Genomic DNA, 16038 nt, shown 5'->3' on the forward strand with positions numbered 1-16038 from the left:
CATGTTGTCTGAATCGGGGATCAAACACGGGCTGCTCTCCAATGGGCCAAATTTTAGATTATTTATTTAAAAAAACTGGAAAGTGAATTTCAGAGAAACAGGGGGTTTTTTGTTGTTTGGGGTTCGGTGGGTTGTGGAGTTTGTTTCCCCCCCACCACCCCCAGAGACCAGGCATGCCCACAAATAACATGATGATATGTTAATTCTTTAGCTGCAGAACAATTATGGGGAAATTTTGAAAATGGCTTAGTTAATAGTGTTTCTGAAGCCAAGAAATCATTATCTTAATTACACACAGACCTATCTATCGCCCTTTTATGTAGAGGAGAAACTGTTTCTGCATTAATATGGTTCTGTAATGCAATTCTGTATGCTTCTTTGCATATCTTATTTGCTGTTTAGGAATTGTTCAGCTTTGATATCAAAAAGTATGTCTCTGAGATTCATATTGAAACATTACTGTGACTTTAAGTCTTTGGTCAGAATTACTTCCCAATAAACAGACCTTCAGCAGAAAAATTGTGATGAGATTTGAATCTTTTCATGTAATAAAGGTTTTGGTTTTGTTCAGTCTCAGGCAGTTTGAGAGTGTAACAAATGAATATAATAAAACTGAGTGCAAGACTGAATAGAAGGAAAAGGTTATTCTAATTTTAAACAAAACTAATTTCACTTGTACTCCTTCTCTCATACTAAGCACCAGAACATTTGTATATTTGTGTTCAGGACAGGATTATGTGGTTGTACAGGTGACAAAGGATGCTGGCTATTGAATCCTTATCACGTCTCTTGAGATTTCCTTAAATGACAGTAACAAACTGGTTTCTGGACAGGCTCTGACTTCCAGTGTCTCCTTATTAATAGAGATCATTTGCCTCAGTGTCTAGTCTTGCTTTGTCTTATGCAAAGTTGTTTTCCTTGTCTGGATATTTTATGACTTGAGTTCTATTCCTCATCTTCTTACCACCTTATCTTTGGGGCTTCTATGTGTTCTGTCCCGTTGTTTCTGGACTGACTGCATTTGCCATCAATTGCCACAGATTCTTTCTTTTTACCATTTCCTGTTGTTTCTCTCCGTGTGTTCATGTGCCCCAATTTCTGTTTGTAAGCTCTTCTGCAAATCTTAGCGTTTCTGTTACAGATCCTCACTAGTAGCACTGAGCTAAAACTAAGAAGAGCCTCTGGTAACAGCCTGTCCACAACAACAGGGAACGCTTTTGTGTCAGTGGTTTCTGAAGAGCACCTGATGTCCTGAGCTGCCCGGGGGGTGCCAGTGCTGGGCAATGCTCTCTTTCTGTTGCCAGATACAAACCTTCTCTGAAAAAAGTTGCTTTTTGTATTTCTGTATTGCGTAGACTCTTAGTGTTTCTGTTAGTGAACTGAAGAAATACTCTGCCTTATAAGGACACTAATAACCATCCATTCACCGTGGATGTGGGGGAGTATTGTGTCAGACTAACGGCTAGCGTAAACTGAAGTGCTCTTAACGAAGATTATTCATAAGTTTTGTGTCCTCAGAGTTCTCCTTTCCTCCCAGTATTCCTCCCCCATGTTTTGTAGCCTTGTCAACAGTCATCTTTGTTACTGGTTTCCTGTATTGCCATAGACACATTTTTGCTTTCCTGTCTCATCTTAAAAATACCGTTTACTATTCACACCCATATAGCATCATTTTAATAGGAGAAAAACACTTTCAGCAAATTGGAGCAGTGCTCTAGAAGATCAGACGGGCTGCACAAATGCCTTCTCCCTGAATCATCCTCTTCAGAGCTTTCCTGTCAGGAGTTAGGTGTCATATATTCCAGTGGTTTTGTTTTCGTCCTGACTTGTCTAATAATTGTAGGGTTCTTAAACTGAATAGTAGGGGAAGACTTTGCCAGCACTTCTTCTTAGCTCATGAACTCTTTTATTTGTGAAAGTCATACTTCCTTTCTGAGCTTTTTGTCAAAGTTTGTGGTGTTTCTTCAAAATGCATCTTGGGAAGAACATGGTCTCGTCTTCCACTTAAAGACAATGACAAAGGTTGTGGTGAACGTGGTGTAGGGCTGGCAGGCACTGCCAGAGCATGGTGAATGCCTTTAGGCTAAAGCAGGCACACAAGGTTCATACTTCACAAAGAGCATAGATAGGAATCTGCCCTACACAAACCTTTTTGCTGCTGATTTCACAGAAAAAATGCAGATCCCTTTCCTGTCGTGCAGACTGCAAAGCCAGTGCTGTGGATCAGTACACCCCAGAGCATGATGTGTCCTGTACCAGTGCCCAGAGAGCTGCATTGACCAAAGGCTCAGCCCCCACAAGGTTTTGTAAACAGAGCACCGAGCATTACAGTGCTGTTGGATGCAGACAAATCTGGTTCAGATCTCACTCTTCAAAGTTTTCATGTATTAGGGACCTTCAATCCACATACTTGGAAGGACAGATGGATAAAGCAGCTTCTATCTTGTGTTAATTACTCGTGACCCATTCTGTCTGTTCCCTGCAAAATGATTTTCAAAACAAGCCAAGTACCAATTTTCCTTATGGCTGAACATTAAGGATTATGAAGTAAAGTTATGAAACAGGCCATTAAAGGAGATTTCCATCCCACAATTACATGCAGGGACAGTAACTCAGAGTATACAACAAACTATTAGCAAGCTATAGACACTGTCAGTAAATCTCAGTGGGGCATGAGCCACTTGTTTCCGTTTCCTACCACAACAAGCCTCCGAGGGATGTAGGAGCTGCTGCTGTAGGAATGGTTTAGCACCCTTAGTCAGGTGCCTGCACCAGTGAACAGGTCTGAGTACCCAGACAGTAAGTGTCATGTGTAATAAACAGTTAAGCCTTATGCTTGGTTAGAGCTTTGGTTTGCAAGAATTAAAGTCATGTAACACTTCAGCAATCCTGCTGCTCAGGCAGATGATGTGTTGCTGCATTCATTAGGGAGTAATGAAAGGTGCTGAAAAGTCCTTGCTGTGACAGTACTGAGGCAAACAGACAGAAAATCCTGAAACCAATCCCAAGCTGCCTTGTGGATACAGTTGTGTGTGAGAACACAACCAAGAGGACATTTCATGTGAGATGAGGTCCTTGTTGCTAGTGAAGGAAGCCTCTAGTGTGCTCAGAGGAGAGGGGGTTTGGGGAGGATAACTTGATTTTTCTGTTTACACAGAACTGACAGGATCTGGATAAAATCCCCTTGGAGACAAGTAGATTGTAATTTCCCACTCTCTCTCATAAGCTCACACACGAAGTGACTTTTCCAAGGCTCTGAAATGTTTTTTACCTCTTGTAGACATTCTGCGTGTTGCCATTCAGTAGCACCTGCAGTGGTGATGCTGCTGGTCTGACCCTCTCACGTGTCGTGGAGATTTGTCCAGTTCACAGGCTGCTCTTGGCTGGGTTCCAGCAGGGTACACCAGCACGTTGGGGATGTCCCTGAGTCCTGGCCAACCTCTGCTTGTTCCCACGCCCCTCCAGGAAGTCGCACAACTGAAGGAGCTGTGGGGTTGTGTGATGGGACAGGATCTCTGAGCAGGCTGTCCAGTGTGATGGCAAGGAGGGAGTTTTAATAGGTTTCCAAAGTCCTTAGAGCCAAAAGTCTGATAGGACATTCTTGTGCTGAGGGTACTGTTACTGGTGGTTTTAACTGCAACACTTCAAATGCACACAGTGCTGTGTGCTCTTGAGCAGCATAGGGAATGTTTTCCCATGTCTTTCCTTTGAACCTTTCAGAGAGACACAGCAGGACACTGGGCTGGCAGGAAGGTAGTAGAGCTCCCATGATGGAGAATGGTCTTTGGGCCCTGGCTCTGGCTGTAAATCCAACTAGACAACTTCAATTCCTATCTCTGTGTATTGCAGAGGGGAGCTCGATATTGCCTGCAAATGGGGTGAAACAGTATGTGCTAAATTACTGATTTTCTGTAGCACCCCTGGGTACCAGCCACCTCTTCCCAGCCAGCCCAGAAGATCCAGGGAGGCCATACAAATATAGAGAGGCATCTTTCTGCATGAATTTGAGCTTCAGGAGAAGGTCTAGCTCTGATTACTGACTGGTTCTTTCTATTGCAGTGTTCAAAAAGCTATTCAAGCCAGTTTCTGGATGTGTTTGAAGCCCATCACATGGCTGTGGACACAATCAGCTGGAATCCGTTTCACTTGAAAGTCTTCATTTCCTGCAGCTCTGACTGGACAGTCAAGATCTGGGATCACACCATCAAGTAGGTCCTGCTGGGTCCTGGTGTGGGCAGGGAGGTCCAGCCTGATATGCCAGCTACACGTGTCGACTCTGCTCATACCTCAGTCTCAGTTTTCCTCCTAGGTGTTGATAATGCTAATTGCTTTCTTATTTTTTGGGTCTGATGACTCAGATTTGTATAAAGTTAAGCATTCACTGTCCCAGGAACTTGCCAAGCAGTGCAGCTCAGCAGAGCCTGGCTGCTTTACTTTGGACCTGGCTTTCTTCAGGCAGGACCTACTGTGGGAGGGTTATTCCCCTGGAGTGATGCCACAGAGAAATGTCGGGAGCTGGCTTATGGCCTCAGGGGCCAGAAAACATCCTAAGAGCCAGAGAGGCAAAAAAAAAATTGGAACACTTAAAAATATGGAATGAAGTTCAGGGTTAGTGGTTGAGGAATGTCTGGTTTCAATCAGGAAATTGATTTTGTTGTAAATCAGAGTCAAATATTTCCCGTTGCCAATACTGCTCTAAGATTCAATATTATTGTCAGAAGTCCAGAGAGGGAAAATCACTTTTTCCCATATGATTGTTAACCAGAGAGACTCCATCTTGTTATGTGTGTTGGGGAGAAGCTTTCAAAATCCTTTCAGAAAGAAAGAAATGTGCTGCCTCTCATCTCATTGTAGCAGGTCAAAATCCCAAGTCTTTTGTGTTGATGCTCAGCTTTGCTTTGCCTTTGACTCAGGCCCTGGCTGTTATCTGACACAGAGAAATACACTGTCTCTCACTTCTGCAACATCCAAGTGTTCATAGCTTATTGTTACACTTCCAGAGTGGCATGTGTCCAAATGAATTCCTCTCTCTGTGTCTTTTTTTATAGGACTCCGATGTTTGTTTATGACCTGAGTTGTGCTGTAGGGGATGTTGCATGGTCTCCTTACTCCTCCACAGTCTTTGCTGCAGTCACCATTGATGGCAAGGTGAGAGGCTCAGAGCAACACTCCTCCGATTTGAGCTGAAAGAAAGTCAAGGGAGATTAGGGCTGAGCATGGGAATGGGTGAGCCCAATTTTGGCCAAGCATGTCAGGGAGCTGCAGATCCCCCACCAGCAGGAATCCACCACAGTGAGAGGCTGAGTTGGCTGCAGATTGCCTGAGTTGCTTGTTGCCGTATGGCAGGATCATTTTGGTACCTCAGAGCCCTAAAAGTATTAATTGCTTTTTGATCAGTCTGATTACAGAGGACACAAACGTCATAAAGCAACAGAGAAGAGAAAACCTGGGCAACAGCATTTCTTACTCTTTCTCCCCCTTGAAGTCTACCACACCCTTACAAGCAACAGGGCCAGAAATCCCTCAGCTGCAGCCCAATCATGCAAACAGCTGGTGTTAAATCAGCTTATAAAGCCAGAGTGCTTTTAGCAGGTGCTGAGGATCAGCTGCACATCTCACTGCAGCCTTGACAAGCCCATCAGAAATGCAAGTGGGCCTTCTCCTCTAGGCACAGGGGCTTCTTGAGGGCCAAGCTACCCCAGCATCTAGCACAGGAAAACTTCCCTGTAGTCCTAGTTTGCTCCTTTTACTCCAGGGAAGGAGGTACTCAGAGGACAGAGAGAAGAACAGGGTTCAGGAAACAGGCTTCTTTTTCCTATGCTTTCCTGCCTTTGGCATACATATCCCTGGGCATTAATCCCTCGCTCCTTCTCAAAGTAGGTGTTGCAAATGCACACAAATCCCTTCCTGCTCTCCTGTTGACCTCATCAGTGCAGGTGTGCAGCTTGCACATGACAGGATTGAAATACTGAACTCCTCAGTGCATCCCTGGGGATGGAGAGATGACTCTCGAGATCAGAACTTCCCTAGTATGAGCTGACATCAGGGCAGTGGTTCCAAAGATTCAAGGTAAAGAGAAGTTATAGAATAAAGTGGTTATATGTTTATATTGATATTAAAAAAATCAATTTAAGTGGTATGCCTAGGGTCAGCCAATAGAATTTTGTTTCAATAAATAAAATCAACATATTCCCACAATGTGAGGCTGTCACCAAGAGTAATAATTTGGTAATGAACTCCTTAGACCAGTCCTAATATCGAGATCACAGCAGTTATATTTTTGCCTCTAGCCATCCATTGCAGTACCTCAGATGGTTAATTTGGGCTTGGTGAGTAGCCAGGAAATGTAGCTATCCATCAATACTGGTTTAGTGCTGTGAGGCCACGTTGCTTTGCCACCATGGGCTGTATGTTTAGCTGGTATAAACTGGAAAGTCTGTGCAGTTTGGCCAAAATTACTCTAGCAAAAGGATGGCCTTTATGTATCTCTATCATTGAACTGATGCCTTGGAAACTGTATTGCAGTTTAACCTTTGTGTTATAGCAAGAAAATAGTTTCACTGATACATTGGCTCAGGCTGTGAATTTGTCTCTCCCAAGCTAAGCAATAGAAATCTCTTCACTGGGTCATGTGGTCTCCCTGTAAACTCAGGATGCCACAGCCTAGCCACGTTAGCTGGAGCATCCATGGGCCTGGAGTTCGTATGAGGCTATGGATAAGGCAGAAGCCTGCTTGACTTGGCAACACTGCACCCAGGGTGTCTCACCTTGGCTGTCCTACCTTGGCTCTAAATCAGTGATCCAGAAGTAGAACCTAATCTAACAGGATCTAATTCTGGTTTATGCTTTTTATCCCAAACTCCAAGAAGAGTGGCCATCAACCAGGAACAGCCCAAAACTGCGCTGCCTAGAAGGACAGGTCCAGGCAAGAGCTGCTGGGCCTGTGTTAGCTGTGTTAGCTACTAACTATGCTGGCTGCAGCAGAGTGTTTCTGAGACATAGCTTAGTTTCCATTGTTCAACAGAACCTTCTAGATCCGCAGTGGAAGGGAAATAAGTAGCTGTTTACAGCCATTTTATTTCTGGACATATTCCACTTTATAGCAGAGTGCACTTCTTGAGGATAACTCAGCACTTCACAAAGGGCAGGCTCCATTAATGCTGGGAAAAAATCTACGTTAACAGGATGTTCTATGATTCTACAGTACAGAAAAGTACAGGATATGGAGCCAGAAAATAAAACATTAAAGGCCTCTTGTTCATAAACAGCCTCTATCTTTGCATCTGCACGTAATCATGCCTGAAAAATTTGAAGGTTGCCTGGAGGTTGTTTTAAAATCAGGCCCTAATTGCAGTCTTCAAGAGATACCTGGCATATTTTGTAAAACACTTTTTCTTATTCAAGCTGATGCTATGTTTCCAAAACGTATTCATGAGCCCCCTAAGACTGACTCGGAAATTGGGGCATTTTTGAATCTAAAAATCTCTCAATCCACATGAATCCAAGAGGTGGGGACTTAATAAAAGCTGTAAATATCAGGGACATTATGATAAAATGTGTTTGTTGGCAGCTGAGCATCTGCTTTGGACAGCACTGCCTCTTCATAAATAACCGGAACATGGATATTCTGCCACTGGTGCAGTGGATAGTAACTGCTACTATTGCTCTCCATCATGTTCTGGGTAATTTCCTTAGTCTCCTGCTTTGCCTGTTGGCCATTTTATTTCAGAATGAGCATAAACGATTTGCAATGAAAATTGAAATAAAATAAAATGTTCATCAAGATGTGCACATACATGCCAACACTTCCTGGAAAAAACCTCCCACTTCTAGAACTAGGTGCCTAAATAAGTGGCCTGATTTAAAAAGGACTGGACAGCCAACTGCTTTTATGGAAGCTACTCTCTGCTGGATGCACTCAGAGTGGTTGCTACAGAGCATTCAGCTTTGGTTTCAATCAGTGTGCAAAATCCACTGCTGAACGTCACAGGATTTAATTCCACCCCTCCTATTTGTCTGTCCTCTGTCATTACCATAAGCTGATATCCAACATCCCCAGATTTCCTCAACCCTAAGTGTAAGGGTCTAGGTATTCAAATCTACCTCCAATTTTTTTTTCTTTTGATTTCCAAAGCACATCTCTCATCCCAGCCAGTCTTTTTCTTCATGTCAGGCTTTTACCATTTACAACACAAGGTGTTCTCTAACCTCATTTTATTTCACTTACATCAGTATCTGCGCTCAGGGCTCTGTAGGAGATGGCCTGGAGAGATCACAGAGATTCTGTGCCTAAAGCAGGGGGGAAGAAAACCCTGAAACATGTAAAGGCGGGAATCACACCTGAAATTTCCTTTTGGGCTTCTTTTACTTACTTTCCTTAAGTAAGGAAATGGTTTTGGCATTTCCTCCACTTCTGGGCATGCAGCTGCTTTTTTTGTGCTGAATTCATGCATGAATTATTAGCACTGTTAAAATAGCCAAAGACAGCTATGTCACCAGTGTCCCGAGATGTCTGGATCCCAGGCTGTGGGCCACAGCTGCCCCATGCAATGACTGAGATGGTGTGGGCAAGCTGGGCTTGTTCAGCCTGGAGGAGGAACCCACCAGTGTGCCAGGAGGTAATTTTTAAGTTCGAGCCAAACTCTTCACAGCAGCACATGAAGCAATGATGAGACACAACAGCTGAAGTGAGTTGAAATGAGAGGTTTGGGCTGGATATAAGGAAAAACTTTAGCTGTGAAGAGAGTTAAGGAATGAAGTAGCTTGCCCAGAGTGGCTGTACCATCTCTGTCTATGGAGGTTTTCAAATGCAGATTGGGTAGAGCAACCACATCTGACCTCAGAGCTGAGCCTGCTTTAGGCAGATGGACTTCGGGGGATCATTTACAACCTGCATTACCTTCTAACCCTATGATGCTATGAAATGTCCTGTGCAAAAGGGAGGATCCCAGGGATTTTACAACAGGCTGGGGAACATCCACTAAGTGCAAGTCCATTTGCTCTCATGATTTTGAGGGCTGTGTTCCTCATTACTGATGCAGCAAGAGGAAGGTGATATTATAACCATCTTTAGTAAATATTGATAGCCTCAAGATAAATGTTATCCAAGTATGCACTCTACAGAGAAAACTGGTCATACATACACTCCAGGGCTTTTCCCCATTAGTGAAGCTGTTGACCTTTCAAGATGTGAAATTCTTGAAATAATCCAAACCTTCAGGAAATCAGTGAAAGGTTTTTGCTGCTCAGGAAGCAAGTGTGCCCTTTCCTGCTTATATAAACTTATTTTACTGTTTGTACAACTGTTCTGAATGAGAAGTCTTGAAGACCAGCTTTCTGTTGTGTCTCACTCATGGGATAACACGGCAAAGTTATTCTGCCTACTGGTCTTGATGCCCATTCTTTCCCAGGTGGGAGAGAAATGGTTAGTGTATGTGTGCATAGAGCAGTTTGCACAAACTTGCTGCCTATTTAGCACTGACTGGAAGCAAAAGCCAGTCTGTCTTTAAAAGCATGAACGATTTTGCAGATAAGAGGTTTGTTAAACCTTTAAGGTTTGCAAATATTTCACTAGGTATTTTGGGCTTAATCCTCCCTCTCTTTGTAGGGCATGAATCAGAGGTCGAAGCAGACCCCTCAGCATCAGTTGATGCTTTTGCCCAGGGGTGTCAGGACAATGAACATGACTACAGAGGCCTGCTGCATTTGAGTCTTTCCTTCAATGCTTCTGCAGTAGCCCATGGGGTTTATCCATGCCTTGTGGGGCCACCACTACCTCTGCAGGACAAAGTCTTTCCTGGCTCTTTGCACCATGGCTAGGGAAATGGTGGGGTGTAAAAGCAGTAAATGAGCACAAGTCTCTTTGCTGTCACTCAGAAGGACCTTTGAGTAGGCTAAAGTGGGCAGGAGCTTTCTTAAAATAGCTTTGAAATTGTATTTACAGTAAAGTGATGGTTTTCTTGTAAAACTGTTCATTTTCTTCTGCTGCAAAACCTAAAGGTCGTATAGGAACCAAGTCTGCCTTTTTCTGCTTCATGAACACATGTGAATGAAAAAATTACTTTAACAGCATCTCAGAATATTTTGTTTGTTGATTTACCTATTAGACTTTGCATAAAAACCTGCTGGGAGCACAGAGTCCATCAGGAGAGTCTACAAGAGTTTATAAAGCTGCTTGTCTCTGCTCTTTGTTACTGGCCACTGCTAAGAATGGTTCCTCACTGGTTTGAATTTGCAAGTTTGGACCTCTGGTGTTTTGGCCACAGAGTGCCTCCAGCTGTCTGTCCTATCCTTCTGTACAGAGACAGCAGCTCCTGAACCTTGATCTTTATTCCTTGGCATTTTATAATGACCTGAATCTGTGCTGGTTCATTTTAAATGCCAGTCTCCAAACCATGACAGTTCAATATCTGCCTTATGAACAGCTTTGCTGGCCTGCCATGGGGTGCAGGTGGCAGAGAGCAGTGACTGCCTCTCCCATCAGACATGATGCTGCTCTTCCTTGTGCAATTGCCTGCCTTTGCCCATGCCCCAGTCTCCAGTGCTGACTCTGCCTGGCAGAGCATAGCCAGGACCCTGCCAACATGTGGACAGGTGGAGCTTGGTCATAATCTATGAGGATGGAGTTTCAGCCTGACCTCAGGGACTGGGCTGTGGGTCGCAATAGAGAGGTCACAGAAGGACTGGCACAGATGGTATGTATTCACGTAGCACAGCCTTGGAGGTTTGTCCTGAGACACTTAAGGGACTGGTTGAAATAGTCTCCCTATTCTTCATCAGGTATTTGTGATGGGATGGCAGAGTAGGGAAGATTGGAGGAAAGACTCTTCGCCCAGTATTCAGGACGACGACAGTGCAGAAGAGATTAGCCAGCCTAAATATGCTATCCACAAAGATCCTGGGACAAATCATTGATTGTTCTATTTGTAAGCATTGGTAGATCAAGGAACAGGCAGTCTAGTGAGGCTTTAGTAAGGCCATATCACATGAAACTGGTTCTTGAGAGTAACAGGCCCAGTTCTTGAGAGTAACAGGCCCAGTAGATCAGAGGAAGGGGATGTAACACATACCTATAGGTTGATTTCGGGAACATGATTGGCACAAGTTCATAAGCAAACTACAAACAGGAGAGCAAGTGGATATGACATGATGGAAATCATCCTCAGCAGAGTGTGCAGGGATGCTTTGGGGACTGGGCTGGCACTGAAACCCAGCAGTAATTGTGAGGGGACTAAGCGGGCAAGACTTATGAGTGCTTTAGTGCCAGAACTGAAATTGTAAATGAGCGTGACAGCCTCAGCAGCAATTTGCAATCAGTGAGATGAAATTCAATAAAGACACAAACTAAATGTGCAATATTAAATGAGCACTAACTGGGGAAGCAGCAGGACCTTGAGGGAGGTTGTGGCTGGGGACTGCCTGTGCTGCCATGCTCTTGCTACTCTGTTCTTCTGAGCCAAACCTGGGACAGGCAAGGGGCAGTCACTCCAGCACAACCTGAGCTCAGGCTGGGCTTTGTATACTCTGAAAGGAAGGGTCATCTCTGCTGTGCAGGAGGGATTGCAGCTGCTCTCAGCCTGGTTAGTACACAAGTTCAGCACAGATTAGTTTCTGTGTTTGACATTCCCCTTTCAGAAGTGATTTGAAAAGTAACATTGAATTTATTACAAACATGAAGAGCAGGAGTCTTTGTGATTCATTCTAAAGCATGATATTAATGTTAAAGAGGAAAAAAACAATAGTCACAGGCGACATACAAGAATCCTATTAGACCAAGCTGAAGTGCAACTAGCTCAGGGGTAGGCTGTATCAGCTATTTAGCACCAGATAACAGCATTCAAAAGTGTGCAGGACCAAGACACGAAGGAGATTATCTTAATCGTGGAGGCTTTCAGAGAAGAGCCAGGCTGGCACAAGTGGTGACAGACAAGGAAGTTAGCTTGGATGAACAAGTACTTTCTTGTTAAACAATATCTCAGGGTTTCCAAAAGAGGCCGAATGCTCCTCAGCCTGTCTGAATGAATAGCAGCTCTTCTCCATGCTGAGGCTTTAATTTCTTACTGACTCGTGGGAGCTGAGTCAAATCAGCTGAGGCTGATGCTGTTTTCCTACCATATCAAATTGAGAATGACCCAATTCTTACTGAATGAGGAGGAGAGATGAGGAGGCCTTACAGTGAAGCAGCTTCCACAGTTAAGTCAGGTGACACAGGCGTTCTTTTCCCTGCTGTGTCACGCGCCTGGGAGCAGTGGGCTGGAATGCTACAGGACAGAGGGATGTGCTGAGCCCTCTCCCATACCCCAGGACATGCAGCTAGCTCTTGGCTGGCAAAACTCAGCTGGCTCAGCCCAAAAAGTAGCTTTCACAAATGCCTGTTCATCCTCCAAGCTCGATGGTGCCTCTGAACATACCTGTAACAGAGCTAGGGTCTCTTCTTTCAGCAGTAATATGAAAGTGCTGTGAAAGCCCATGAATTTTAGGGAGTGCCTAGTGCTGGGATAAGGACAGCTGGACCAAGATTCCTGTGTTGTCATTGCAGAAGCGGGGAGGCAATGAATGTTTTCTGAGTCAGTTCTCCTTTCTTCCTGCCAAGACCCTGAATGCCCTGGGTGTCAGAGGGACTAAGGACCATCTTACAATGCTCATTTGTAACTCAAAAATGTCCTCCCAGAGAAAATTAACTGAGTTGGAAGCTCTTCTGGCTACAGTTGGCAGTATAGAAATCATGCAAAGTAAGGCCTTCACCTCATGGCAGCTTGGCTTTGACACAAGCTGTGAACAGCCCTGCCTGCCCAGTGCCTTTGGGATGCTCCAGCAGCTGTCTTGGTACCTGACAGCTGGGGATGGCCTGCCCACTTGTTAAACATGTTACCTGAGAGTTTGAAACAAATCATCTGTGGAGTTTGCAAATGGATGATTCAGTCAAGAAAATGAGGTAAATCGATCACAAAGGACAGTGAAAGCCAAGCACTGAAAGAGATGTCAACTGGTAAAGGACAGCATGGTATTAAATTACCCCTCACCTTTTGCTCTTTGTTGCCGAGTTACCCGGCACATCTGCCTTGTTTTTGCACATCTATATATCTATATATCTATCCCCCTAGCCTTGGTTCAGGTTGCCATCAGGTTGTTTTTGAACATATTAGCATTGTCCAGACCTCTGTTGGGGAGTGAAGGCTTGTAAGGCTGGAATAAAAGGACAGTGAATGCTGCAGCCATTGCAGACCCATCAGGGGTTTGAGGCATAAAGTAAAGGCAAGGTAGGTCAAAGTAGCTCTTCAGCTCCCTTCTTCGTAGGCCACAAAAGTCAAGTAGTTTGTTTTGCTGGCAGAGAGGTTTTTCTGTTTAGAAGGTCCAGCTCCCCTGCATATCCCTTTGCATTTCCCTCCCTGGTGCTGCAGAGCAGGGGCTGACAAAGGCTATAAGGACAGAGGGCTCCAAGTCACCTCAGAGCTGTTGAACACATGAGAGCCTGGGCTGGCTTTCAGGCTGTCAGTGCAGTTTGTAGAGCAGGTGGGGAGAAATGAGTTGTTCAAAACTCTGAGCATGGTTTGATGCTAGAGCTGTGGTACTAGCCTTGGACATGAACTGTGCCATCCTTACAGTGCAGCTATGTGGAGCCTCAGTGGGGAACAGCTGGATTTTGGGAGGTGACATGCATTTACATGATTCATAGACAGTAGAGCTGTTGGTCTGGATGCAACTGAATTGAATTTCTTCTCTGGCTGTTTAGGAGTCAGGAATGAAGGAAGCTCTTTATGTCAAATATTTCTGCAACTGTAACACAGTAGACTTAGATCCATTATCGCCTGTACATCAAGCACGGAGGCTCTGCTGTTACTGTAATGGCAATTTAGAATTGTTCTTATTGGATAAAAACCATCAGAAACTGTAGAATTCACCTGTCCCCACCTTAGAGATAACTGGGCATCTGCTTAAATTCAGTGTTGCTTTTCAGGGACTACTGACTTATCAGAGTTGCTGTCCTTCCATCAAGAGGTTTGCTTTGAGCATCTGCCTGGCGTATCTACATCAGACTGTCCAGCACTTTGGTAGTGTGGGTCTAGGTTTCTTTTGATTGTGGTTGATGCCAGCTCATAAATCCCCATGCTGGAAGGAACTGCTTAGCTCAGCAGCCTAGGCTTCACCTGGAAGTGGGACGTGTTCTCCTGTGCTTTCTTGGAGCGGGTATGGAGGTTTAAAGGGATCATAAGTAAAATCACTGTTGGAGTTATTGGTTACTGCCCAGAGCTTTATTCCCCTGCACTTAAGCTAGGGGGAGCAGAGGAGAGTTCTTGCACTTTCTTATTTTGGACATTTTCAGATTTCTTTTACCTCTCTCTCTCTATGCCTCTTTCCAGGTTTCTTGTTCTTGGAGTCTGATTTATGTTCCTTTGGACAAGTGACCACATATTGTTCTTAAGGACTCTGTAAAGAAGAACTGAAGTGCCCTTACCTGTTTTATTTTTAGCTTACAAACAGAAAAAAATAGAAGGTATCTACTGTGGTCTGCAAGCAGTAGAGCTCCAGATCCTGCAGGTTCCTGATTTGCTTTTATGGGATCTGAAGAAAGTATATCTGATAGAAGCAAGTTCATTGTAAGGAGGCTCCTGTTCCCTTCTCTGCTGACACACACCAAAATAGAAACACTCTGAAAATCAGATGTTTGAAACCTTCACTTTGTAGCTTCTGTATTGCTCTGGGATGAGTGTGGGTGAGCAAGTGTGATGGCCCCAGGTCTCAGCACCTGCAGTGAGGGACCAGCTTAGGCAGCATGAGAAGTGGGGTGCAGAGCTGGCAGGAAAGGGGGGGTTATTCACTGGTTACCTCACTGGTTTGTGAGCTCCAAAAGGATACTGATACAAATAACAACCCCTGTAAAAATGCCCATTTGCATCAGCTGCCTGACAATGTCTGAGTATTAGGTCTCATCTGGGTGCTGCTGAATGAGTTCCTTCCCCTGGAACCTCTGCTCCATGGATAGAGGTTGGATGTGTCTCTGGTTCTGGTCACCCTGCTGCCCCTGAATCTGATACTCGAGTCACATGTGGAGTTGGGTGGCACTTCTGTGGGCTGTGGTTGATCTTTGCTGGATCATATACTCTGAGAGGGCTCATCTCACAAGACCTGAGAGGCCATATCTGCCTGCAAGTAGTGATCTGTACTCTGGAGGGACAGAGGCCACTGTGGCAGTGGGATGGAGAGAACCTGTGTGTTTGGTGATGAGTCTCTGGGGTGGGAGATCCAGCTGGATCCTTCTCTATAATCCTTAATCCCTGGACTTGAGCCAGCAGGGCAGCTCGTGGGAGCAGGAATCTCAAGGAGACTGAAGGGTTTCAATCTCTCATTCCTTGGGCAGAAAGCCCTGCCCAAAGCCCAAGGCAGCTCTGCAGATGGTGCTGGTCACATGTCGCTCTGCTGCTTTGCAGCACTGTTAACATTCCTCAAGTTGTGGGAAGCCCTGTGCCCCTTTTAGGGTATTCCCAAAGCACCAAAACCAGTGTTGGTCTGATCCTGTTTCCCCCTCTCCTGAGAGTAGCCATAAGCCTTTAAATCAAAGCCTCTGAAGTCCTTCCTGGTGCCTCTGGCCCACCCCTTCATCTGCTGCATCTGACAGCTGATATGAGACTGATGTTTCCAGCTGAAGTACTGAAATAGTTTGTTCTTTTCCATGATTCCCTTGGCAAAGGAAAACAAGCCCATTTGTTTAGAAGCTCATAAAAGAGGAGCTTTATAGTAGGAACATTCATAAACTTGTTTGCTTTTGACCTTCTCCACATTGCTGATGGTTTCGAGTTCTCATCCCAGGCATTGTGCTTGTCTCGGCTGTCCGTGACATTTTTCAAAAACAGCCTCACCCAGAGTAATTTAAATTGCTCAGCACTCCAACACTGAGCCTTCGGACATGCTGTCTTTCTCCAATGCAGAACTGGGCAGGATATGCAGGTGGGATACAGTGAGAGCCTTACAGACAGCAGTGCAGACCTGGCTGCCAAAAAGAAACCTGGCCACTAATTCCCTGTTGCCTTTTTCTTTTTT

At 44.7% G+C, this 16038-nt stretch overlaps 1 protein-coding gene across 5 annotated transcripts in view; it reads left to right on the top strand.

The window, feature by feature from the left end:
• DNAI1 (dynein axonemal intermediate chain 1) overlaps window positions 1-16038 on the top strand; it is a 140761-nt gene that overhangs the window by 94273 nt on the left and 30450 nt on the right. For 3 of the 5 annotated variants that reach the window (XM_064641389.1, XM_064641388.1, XM_064641390.1), the window contains 2 exons: window positions 4060-4208; window positions 5049-5148. The exons of 1 other annotated variant lie outside the window; for it this stretch is intronic. In XM_064641389.1, the coding sequence (XP_064497459.1) occupies window positions 4060-4208; window positions 5049-5148 (249 nt within the window). The remainder of the gene's footprint in view (window positions 1-4059; window positions 4209-5048; window positions 5149-16038) is intronic. One more of the 5 variants, XM_064641392.1, reaches the window with a different exon arrangement.

This window comes from Pseudopipra pipra, chromosome Z (assembly GCF_036250125.1).
Source record: "Pseudopipra pipra isolate bDixPip1 chromosome Z, bDixPip1.hap1, whole genome shotgun sequence".
NCBI lineage: Eukaryota > Metazoa > Chordata > Aves > Passeriformes > Pipridae > Pseudopipra > Pseudopipra pipra.